The following is an 11,418-nucleotide window of genomic DNA, read 5'->3' on the forward strand; positions in this document are numbered from 1 at the left end:
CCAACATATGTAATTTTTTTAAGAAAAAAAATGTAAAGTTCAAATACAGTTTGATTCTACAAAAATTAATACAAATTAATTATCCAGTAATTTGTCTGTTATTGCATTTTTGTATCTCCTTATAAATTTAAAGTTTATTACCATTTTAGGATATGTTGACCATAAGTAAAATAAAATGGCCTCAGAATATTAATAGAAAAACATTTGAATGGACATTGTTAAAAAAACTCCTCAAAAGAGGTCGTAATGGAACTGCCCTCAGAAAAGAAAAATCCTAACAGACAAGCACCAGTTTTTCAAATTCTTTATTTAACCAGGTGAGTCATTTGAGAACAAATTATCCTTTACAGTTTCATCCTGGAGAGCTGCCATTTACAAAAGCAGCACCCAGACCCCAGAACCTCAATCAATACGTTAGCAACCAAGAATGTTCCAAAACCTCAAGCAGGATTTGAACCAACAGTCCAAAATCCTTGTCACTGGCTATGTTTTCAAATGAGAAGTTAACTGTACAGGTACTGTAGTCGTTCATGTCATTCCTAGTTCCCCAGAAATTCTATGAATCTCAGTGCCTTTAGTCATACCAGCACTAAAAATGGCCTTTTCTTCTTATATGGATAAGACACACATATAATACTTCCTAAGTAGCATATTTATCACTGAATGTTTCATAATTTTATCAACAATTATAACATCTGTCACAGACACAGACACACACACAAACCAGGGTCATTTTCCCTGGAAGCCAGTTAACTTACTAGTAGGTCTCTGGACTGTGCTAGGAAACCAGAGCATTTGGAGAAAATCCATGCAAACACTGGGAGAACATACAAACTCCACACAGATGGCACCCCAGGTCAGGCATTGAACCTGGGGCCCCAGTGTTGTGAGGCAGGAAAGTTATCTACTACACCACCACGCTGTGCCACAGAGGATAAGGTCCTCTCATAGCAATGAGAACACTTGAAATCAATTTCATAAAAAGGCTGTTCTTTCAAAACGTTTCTTTTGTTATTGACTATCCTTTTTCATACAGAGATCGCAAGACCTATTTTTTCTAAAATTCAGGCATTTGAATTGCAACAGTGGATAAGAAATACTAGGATGCATGTATATTTCCAACAGGAAAAATCACAAGCTGCTATCGGAATTCTATGAATACTCTGAGGTACCTTGTCACTAAAAATGAAATGCTGATATCTTATCCAAAGAGAAATACTGTGGTTTTTCTCACAGTTATTATCTTGTGGTTATTTTACATCCATCGTTTTGCTGAGACTTCAGTTCTATGGACACCACTTAGAAACATTTCTACAGAAATGTCTTTTTTCCCTAGTTGCTACACACCAGCTTTCTTAATAAAGAAAATAGATTAAAAAAAAAATCAACACATCTGGTGGACATTGTGTTTTGAGTGAATACTGTAGAAAAACAAATGGTGATTCATTGAGCAATGTGTTCCTCACTGTAATACCTGACTCAGTAAGTGATGGGAGTACTCATAGGTCAAGAGTTTCTTGAAAACATAGCACAGTTGGCATGCCAGCACAATGTACAATTATGCCTCTGAATTCTGATGTGTCTTAGAAGAAAAAATCCCCTTTAAGTGAACACTCAAAGCAAAACAAACTGACACAGCTCTCAGTATTTTTCAAAAATGTTTCCTGAACAGTGAAAACCTGTTTCTTCTTCTTTCTGAAAACATGAATGAATTCCATTAACAGCCTTCTGACTCCCACCCTAACGTGGGAGATCAACAGATCCCTTTGAATATTTAGAACAAGCATTGTGTTAAAGGATTCATATGTGTGGTAAAAGAACAAGTTCAAAACGGTGCCCTTCAAACAGCAGATATTTACCATACGCTTTTGAAAACATAGGCAAAATAGAAACCTTGGCAATGGAATAACAAAGTGACAAGAGAGGTTCCTCTACCTGCAAATTAACTACAAAGTACATTTAAAACTGATAAATTAAACCTTTCAATTCTTAACGCAATCTGAATTTCCTTTTTTTTTCAACAAAATGTCACACAAAGAAAATCTCTATAGCACTCACACAAAAATCTAACAGCATCAACTTCTTTTTCTTCAATGCTAGGCATTTATAAATAGACTTTATCTCATTTTGGGTGGAGTCCAGCAAATGTTCTTTGATGTGGTATCTGCGGCTTATTACTTATGAGAAAATATAACTGAAATATGCATTCTTAAAACTGCAGTTAAACTCCAGCTCTCAGAAAGGATCTTAAAATTACATAATAACATCAAAGGGAATTTTTGTTTTCATTCTAAAACTCAACAAAACCCTCTCACACAGCACCTCTGAACAGTTTGTCGAGGTTAATGTCTTATCCTTAGACACAAGTATTAAGTTGGATCACATGATTGTTTTCATGTGCAATATTATTCTGGTTTGGGATTTTTTATTCAATTTGGCATTCGACTTCACCTGAGCACATAATACTTCTATGCTAATTTTCAAATACGACAGTAATAATATCTACTGAGGTATTATATGGTAATATGGTGCCTAAACTCCCCATACATTTGGAAATATGATTCCAAAGTATTGTTTTCTTGTGTGAGCCATATGGTAACTTATATAACAAAATATTTCAAAGAGTAGAGGTCATGTCTACTTTGCATCAGATAGGAAATGTCCTAACGTGGCCAAAAGATGGTTAAAAATCTTTAAAGGTTTCGGTGACTTAGGAAAAAAAAAAATTTCCATGATTAAAACTGTATGGCTGTTGCACCTGGTAAAATTTACTCTCCAACAGAGAAACAGTACGTCAATAAATTTATGAAAACATACATTTTAAATAAAATGATTAAGCCTAATTTAAATTCTATTTTTTAATTAATTATAGAAAGAACTTACCTCAGTATCTTTTCTGAATATGATTTATTTTACATTATTTACATGTTGGGTGGCACATTGACATCATGGTTATAACTTTGCCTTACAGCTTTTGGTTGCCACTTTGAGTGCACTTTTATTTAAAGCACAGCGTTTGGGTCCTGTGTTCAACTCCAGCCTTTTCCGTGTTGAGTTTAGCGGTTCTCCTCAGTAAGACGTGGCGTTTCTCCAGTCTTCTCCCATCTTTCAAAGACACACTGGGTGGGTTAATTGGTGTCCCTACATTGTTTGCATGCACCCTGGGATTCCATCCAGACTATCGTCCCACCTTGCACCCCGTTTCCTGGGACTGACTCCACAACCGCTAACAGAAATAAGCAGCTTTCTGGCAATGCATGGATGGATATTTACATGCCGTCAAGAGCTCTTTATTAAATACCTCAATGGTGCGTCGCTAACTACCTGGTTGTGCTGATAATCACAGCCTTCCCCTCACATATTTCGGATTCCTGCAGAGTCCACAGACTCAGATGAGAGGCAGCATTATGGACAGGGCTCTGCTGTTGACTGAGATATTCACAACGAAACCCATCCCTTCATCACAAAGAACCACAGGAATGGCACCCAGTCGTTTCTGCAGGGATAGCCCATTTTTAACCCATCATTGTGTATTTGTTTTACCACCTGGCTAATGGCCAGTGGCGCAATAAGGGATAGAACTTAAGAGAACTGAGCTCAAACACAACCTGACTGCTGGAATCCTGTCCTGTATCTAGAGCTGCAGTGTCTCCTTCCACGAAAATGGCTGATTATCCTGTCACCCTTGACAAATAAAAAGCTGAAAATCCATGCATTACTCACTGACTGTGACAGTGGAGAATAAAGAACAAAGAGCTTCAACGCCTCAGTGTGCTCCGATGACACCGCTGGAACAGACAGGCATAGCGTCAGTCAAGAGAGATGCTTTCAGCTTCATTTCTTCTGAGGGAGAGCTGAAAGATCCCAGAAGCACAAGCCTCGAGATCCAGGCTTTCATTTTCTTTTTTTAGAGCTGTCTCAGCTCTCAGTCCGATCCAGAACCATTGCTCAATCGCGCGGACTTGTGCTTTCTTTTCCTCTTCTTCTTTTTCTTCTCCTTCTTCCTCTTCTTGTCCCCTTTCCTCTTCTTCTTCTTGCCCCCGTCGGAGTGTGAGGAGGTGGAACTGCTGCTCTCCGAGTCGGAGGTCGTGTCTTCCAGCAGCTGCTGGAGCTGCTGTATCCTGGAAACAGAGGTCACAGGGGTCAACAGTGAGGCGGGGGGCACAGCAGCAGTGGTGGTCCAGGCTATGCAATGAGAAACAGCGGCGTTTTCAAAAGCAAACGGTGACATGGAACCACACACACTTAAGAGAAAAATGGACGACACTTAATTCGTTGTCTACCTCAGTGTTGAAGAATATCAAAAACGCTTCAACTAGTTAAACTACATAACAGTTAGGGTTTTCTCTGTAATAAGGCTGTTAGTATTGTAATAAAAAGTTAGTAAAACAAAAAAAGTATTTTTATTTTTCCAACTAAAAGGAACAGTGGCAAAAAGAACACAATAACAACACTTTCAGTTTTCAATGGCATCTCCACATTGCCACTGGGAATATAACATATGGGAGTTCTTAGGAGCCAACCAAAGTTAAGTGTTTTCAAGTGGCCAAGATGAACGCTGGTTTTCTGCCGATTCTAAAAAGTAGGGCAAAACTGTTCCAAATCCCAACTGTCTTACTTCAACTGACTTGAAGATGAGCACATTCTTAAAAGCATAATCTATACTTCAAAAGAAATGAGAGTGCTCTTCTAAATGCCTGAACTCTGACTGTAAATCTGTCTGAAGATAAATTATGACACAGTGAGCCATCAATAATACATAAAATATAAAATAGCAATGAACACTATGCGCTCGGTAATGAAATCCGTTTCATTTATTTGAAATCCTTAGTTTCATCATCAGTTTTGTGAAATCATGGTATTAATTAATGTACCGAGAAAACCCTTGTAAAGACTTTCAATATTGTTCCCAAAGAATAACAAAACGCCACTTATCAATAAATAAAATGTTCCATGAAGTACAAAATACTTGCTTTTTCAACACCCTCTACTGGGACCATGTTGTTTCCTGTCATCCCATTAAACCTCATTAGGTTTTCCTTTCCCACATACTGTACTGTATGCTTTGCACAGTGCCCCATAGTAATCACGAGATAATCTGTATTTTTTCCCTTTCTTCTTCCTTCTTGGTTATATACTTGAGGTATCATGTAACAGTCATTCACTGAGCACGGAAAGTGCTGAGGCTCAAGGAACCATAACTGTTTCTGCTGTCTCTCTGAGGAAACCGATTCTGTTACAGTGCTGATGGTGGCTTCAGATTCTGCATGAAGTCAGGCAATTAAGCCATTATATGGACTCCAAACAAAGCCAAATAAGCCACTCACATCCCAAGCCCATTATATTTTTAAATTATTAAACCCACACAGTTATGAAGGGGAACAAATTGCAGACAACCTATATCCTTGCAAGGTTAAAATTCATAGCATGCACAGACTAGCAAAATGGCATGGTAATTGTTTTATTACCAGTTTTCTTATATTTACCTTGCAAACCAATGTAAACATGTTTGCGGGGAACTCTTCTCTCTTTATCCTAAATAAAAAGGACAAAGTGGTGCATATGTGCTATAAACACAAAATACTGCCAGAATAAAACCTGATACCTCATTTCCTTTTCATGACGTCTGTTTTCTCTAATTAGGTCATACATTGGGTCTTCATGTGCCTGAAAGATTTAAAAAAAGCCTTTATTTTTTGTCAGATTAATTAGAAAATCTAGTCATATCTTTGCTCCCTGGGGCAGACCTATTTTAGGATTAAACTCTGTCTCAAGGAAATCCCATTAAAGGTCACCTTTGATTCATGTATGATGTAAATGATTCCTCAAATCATTTCAATTGCCTAACCCTCTTTGCATTAACAGTTCCAAATACGAAAATACCCCCCAAAATACATTTGTTAAGGCTTAACAGATAAATTAGATTAAATATATAAATATGGAAATATGAAATTAAGAAAAAAAGAGTAGAAAAGAGCAATTCTTGAGTCACATTAAGGAATAAACAGCAAGAGTAGTAGTAGCAATCTTAGAAGTAAAACAAAATAGCTGCAGGTAAGAATCAAATCAAATCTCTAAAAACTGGGAAAAGCACAGAAGTGAATCTGAAGTGCAATGGAAGTTCAGAAAGTTCATGCATAGAATGTAAATGATGAAGGAGTATTCAGATATTTAGGATGCACTGGATTGGAATAAAAGAAAATAGATAAACAAAGACAAGAGATTCTTGTTGGTCCAGAAGATTCATGCTGGTCATCAAAGTTAATGCTTCAATTCTTGAAACAAAACACGGCCAGCAATCACCAATATCGCAAGCAGCAAGCAAAGACTCATTTCACGAAACAAAGTAGAGCCGAGAGAGGGTTTATAAAGCAAGACGGTTAAACTGGATAATACACATTTGAACGGCGCAACCAGAAAAAAAAAGTTAAATGAGACTTACAACTCTGAACTGCTCCAGCTTTTGATTGCCTTTGATAAAAAATGGACATTCCTTATCTCCTGTCCTGTGACCGTAACGTTTGCATCTCCAACCTATGGAAGCAAGAACACAGTATTAATCACCACAGCCGTTAAGTAAAAGAAAACAGAAAACATTCGAAAGCACATCAAAGGATCAATTTCATTTATTATTTACTGAAAGGCCTATGGAGCTGGTTGGCATAAATTTCTAGTTTTACATCGTCTTCTTCACCAAAATGCTTTTCATGCACCTTTAACTAAAGGATCATGGTCTACATTTGGTAAGTACATTTATTATGCAAACACGTGGAACACCTACAAATGTCAAACATTAAAAAAAAACACAGCATGTTTTAACTAATCACTGACACTGTATTTCCAGAATTCCAGGACACAGCACCAGAAGGAAAAACCATAACCTGCACAGACCCAATTACAAAAAACTATCCTGACAGTCTTTATACAACAGATTTTTGGAATGTACAAATGCTATTCCTATAGTGATGAGCTACTGTACCTCATGAACAAACACCTCCACAATGCCAAAAGGACATACAGCATCTATTTAAGTCAGACTAGAAATGAAGTCAGCACAATGTCATCATATAAATTTCACTTTCAAATCATGTTGCATAACGTTTAACTTTTAATTAAGTGGTCGTGGGAGGTGTTTTATAGCCCTGTTCACTACAACAGTGCCAGCTAGGATGTCCACAATTGCAGAGATGTGCTGAACTGTGTTGAAAGATAAAGAAAAAAAAGCATTTCTGTGATGACAGAAGCCACAGTAATGCTCACCTAAAGCTGTCCAATAAAAAAGTACAAGTTTTCAAATGCAGAAGCAAACCCATTTATTTTTGATAGTGTAGTCTTTTCTGGCACAACTATGTCCAATTGATAAAGGATGAAGGATCATCACTCCATTCTAATGTCTTGGGAATTCACAATCAGTATAATAGCTTTAGTGTTCTGCTTATCATTCATTTTATCAGGGCGTATGCTATGATGTTTTACAACAGGAAAGCACATTTTTAGCTTGTTTAGCCAAGTGTGTGCCCCTGCCACAAACTGTCGTCGCTTTGCCCAACATCTCCTGGAAGAATGTTACAAATGCACATTAAAGGCAAAAACCATATAACCAGCTACTTCAGAAATCCAAAAGATCAAACTAAAACATTTAAGAATTCTGCATTAAATAAAAGAGCTTTCTAGTTCCCCAAAAAACAAGAAGCAGGCACTTGAGATGAACTTCATGCATACCACCATACTGTGTGGAAAAAAGTCATTAGAAAAATAATGAATGCCATTGTTTGTTTGAAATAAGAGAATGTACTGCTTAAAGCTTATTAGAATACAATTAATACAGGAGTAAACAGATGTGTTATGTGGTGAGGAAGCATCTTGTTTAAACCTTCCTGTCTATTCTTGGATGCTAGGGGCATGTTTCCAAAAATACAATTTCTTGCCTTAGGAATTTGTCTTTTTACATACCCCAGCTTGCTCTCCACGAGACACACAGACAGGGAGAGAGAAGCTTGGGGTCAGAGCGCGGGGTCAGCCATTTATACGGCGCCCCTGGAGCAGCTGGGGTTAAGGCCTTGCTCAGAGTAGGATTTCTCTGCTGGCCACGGGATCCAAACCAGCAACCTTCCAGCCACAGGCGCAGCTCCTTAACCACAGAGCCACCGCACCGTGACTGAGAGAAACCTACTGTGCCTGTAACAGGTTTGTAAAGTGACTGAATAGCCACTTTACAAGCCCCTAGCTTTTACTAGAGTAGCCAGGTAAAAGCGACTCTAAACCAAAACATCTATGCACATCATCATAACACCCAGACAACCAGAGTGAGACATCTCTCTGTCTGGTGTGTTAAAGGACTGGTGACAGCAAGTATTTAAGGACAGCCTACACCAAGACCAAAAAAACAAAACTGTCCAGAGATAAATGGGTACACTCACTGCTTAAGTACCAGTGATACACACTTGTAAAAATACACCTATGTTTGGATGAGTGTATAGTCAAGAAGGAAAATACAGTTGCCATTTGTAAATTGTCCATCCGATGATCTTCCCAGGAGGGAAAACGCAAAGCTACAGATGTCCTGACAAAAACGTAAAACTCACCTTTTAATTAAGGCCTATTCTTGTCTGTCTTACAGCTTATATTGTTTGGTGTTATTGTACTTTATGTACATTATGTACAGCATCCTTGAGTTTGGAAAGGTATCACATATCTTATTGTTACATATTTTATAGTTGCAGTTGTTGTTATTATTAGTAGTAGTAGTAGTAGTAATAGGAGTATTAAAACCAGCAGCCATATCACCCTGCAACTCACAATGGGCAACCCACTGAAGCTCAGCAGGTGCGAGCCTGGTCAGTACCTGGATGAGAGACCTCCTGGGAAAAACTAAGGTTGCTACTGGAGGAGGTGTTAGTGGGGCCAGCAGGGGGCTCTCACCCTGTGGTCTATGTGGGTCCTAATGCCCCAGTATAGTGACGGGGACACTATACTGTAAACAGGCACCGTCTTTCGGATGAGATGTAAAACTGAGGTCCTGACTCTCTGTGGTCATTAAAAATCCCAGGGTGTTTCTCGAAAAGAGTAGGGGTGTAACCCTGGCGTCCAGGCCAAATTTCCCATTGGCCCCTACCAATCATGGCCTCCTAATATGCCCCATCTATGAACTGGCTTCATTACTCTGCTTTCCTCCCCACTGATAGCTGATGTGTGGTGAGTGTTCTGGAGCACTATGGCGGCCATCGCATCATCCAGGTGGGGCTGCACATTGGTGATGGTGGAGGGGATCCCCATTACCTGTAAAGCACTTTAAGTGGAGTGTCCAGAAGAGTGCTATATAAGTGTAAGCAATTATTACTATTATTAAAACATTGTTCTTTCCCAACACTTGCACATTAGTTGAATATTTGTTATATTCAGGCTGCATTGCCTTCTTCTTTGTATCTCTGGAGAAGATAATGCTATATTCACTAACATTATAGTCTGATTATAGCAGTTCCACATAAACCTAGATTTCAATGGACCGGTGCTCCACCCCTGCATCCAGATATACCCACAGAGCCTCTATGTTTAGAGACCTGATTTTGCTCACTAGGTCTACCAGTGGCTCGTTTTGCTTCTACTCACACTGCATGACTTTCACCTCTCTTCCAAGAGGCATCCAGAGTCCCCTGGTAGGTGCGTGGGCCAGGAAGTCCCGAGCATCTTCATTCCCAGGAGCATCAGGAATACAGTCCTCGGGCTTGTCTTCCTCCTCCTACAAAACCACTCTTCAATATGTTTCGATATGAATAGAATTTAAAAAAAACTGACGAGCTAAGAAAAGCCATACTGACTATGCGCCTTCACCTTAAATTCAATAGAGACGTGCATATGGAAGTGCCTTTGTTTTCTATTGGAAAAAAAACTTTAATCAGTGCTCCATCGTCATGCAATTCATACAGAATATGTTTAAATCCATTAACATGGGCCGGAGCAGGAAGAAAGGGTGACATTACTATGGGGTATTCTCATGAATGGTGCCACCATCAATAAGGATACATTGTGAACAGTATGCAGAGCTACTTTTTATAACTGGACTACCAACCTTGATCAGCCCAGGAGGGGGTTTCTCATAACTGTAAAAAAGTACAACAAAAACAGTTGATAATTGCAGTTTCAGTGTATTCAAGTTATTACCGTCACCTACTCTGACGACACACATCCAAACACTATATATAAAAGCTCTTAAACATATTAGTAAAAGTATTACAGTTTTCAATATGTATGTCATACAAATAAAAGCTGAGCTCCAGTGCACAGACAATGTATCACGTACTGTAATATATGTTTATGATCGAATACAAAATTGACATTGCACATTGTGTGTTTCTAAAATCTTGCATCATTAACACGACTGTATGCAGATCTTGGCTGTCTCGGTTGTATTTTTTGCAAGCGATTGAAAAGCGCAACGTGTGAGCTTACAAAGTCTCAACATGTTTCAGTTTTTTGACTTCTTGGTTGTGCTCTTTCGTTTTCTTTTTCGTGTATTTCTCCAGATGTTTTGTTTCCTCTTTCAGTCTCTGATGCACTTCACTGTCTTCATCTCTGGATCGCTTTCTTTTGGACATTATAATAAACTTCACCGAAGCCGATCTTACATTTACAGTACTAGAAATTGCTCATAATAAGCTCCACGAAACCACGCTGCACTCTACGGTAACTAAAGGAGACTCGCAAGGAAACACTATACTTCCTGTTCTGTTGACTTTCCGGATGAAATCAAGCGCCCTCTGTAGGACAAGAAGAACTGCACACAGGGAACTCTAATCAGTACAAGTGAAATCTCAAATTCAGCTCTTGAGCTTCCTTTATAAAAGATCACGTACAGTATGTCATCGTGTAATATCCACTGATCACCGTTTATTACTCAGCAGCATTATCAAAAGAGGGGCGCATTGTTTGAGGCATACCAAAACATGAATAGAGAGAGAAGAGTAGTTTATTGCCATATGTACACGTACATCGGAATTCTTAATATAATTACTTTAATAGAGTCGGGAAATGGTAGATGAAGAACCACAATCTGATGTGTTTTACTGCTGTCAAAACTCTTAGACTTCTATTATAATTGCTTTGCCACAGTGGCTTCTGATGATGCCTTAACCTCTGTCAAATTAGTAAATATTTCTTGCTCAGAGTAGTTTCTTGAGAGCATTTTGTTGCTGTCAAATTGACAACCTCTTAGTAACTTCTATTTATTCATCTTGACTTCCTGTTAGGAACTTTTATTCAGCTGTAGTACTATTCCAGGGCTTGAAAGGGCCTTTTCTGCTTTCAGCCACAAAATTGCTGCATTATGTGCAGCCTGGCAACCACAGACCTTAATAATTATTTAAAAATAAGAGAAAAAACATGTCAGGCAGTATCCAAGCAGGCTTCAGTTGAAAAATT

The 11,418-nt window shown here is 38.5% G+C and overlaps 1 protein-coding gene across 3 annotated transcripts; it reads right to left on the bottom strand.

Annotated features, from left to right (window-relative positions):
* Positions 1-288: 288 nt before the first annotated feature.
* On the bottom strand, positions 289-10,704 carry rp9 (RP9 pre-mRNA splicing factor). 3 transcript variants are annotated; one of them, XM_015357551.2, is made up of 6 exons: positions 10,450-10,704; positions 10,070-10,100; positions 9,610-9,739; positions 6,443-6,534; positions 5,606-5,667; positions 289-4,185 (listed from the first exon to the last, which is right to left on the bottom strand). In XM_015357551.2, exons 1-6 carry the CDS (start codon positions 10,593-10,595, stop codon positions 3,810-3,812), a joined length of 837 nt encoding a protein of 278 aa, XP_015213037.1. In that variant the 5' UTR covers positions 10,596-10,704; the 3' UTR covers positions 289-3,809. The 3 variants fall into 3 exon arrangements, with proteins under 3 accessions (XP_015213037.1, XP_069051187.1, XP_006635842.1); XM_006635779.3 differs by having other exon boundaries at positions 3,825-4,121; XM_069195086.1 differs by lacking the exon at positions 5,606-5,667 and having other exon boundaries at positions 289-4,121.
* Positions 10,705-11,418: the final 714 nt, after the last annotated feature.

Source organism: Lepisosteus oculatus, chromosome 10 (assembly GCF_040954835.1).
Source record: "Lepisosteus oculatus isolate fLepOcu1 chromosome 10, fLepOcu1.hap2, whole genome shotgun sequence".
NCBI classification, from domain to species: Eukaryota; Metazoa; Chordata; class Actinopteri; order Semionotiformes; family Lepisosteidae; genus Lepisosteus; species Lepisosteus oculatus.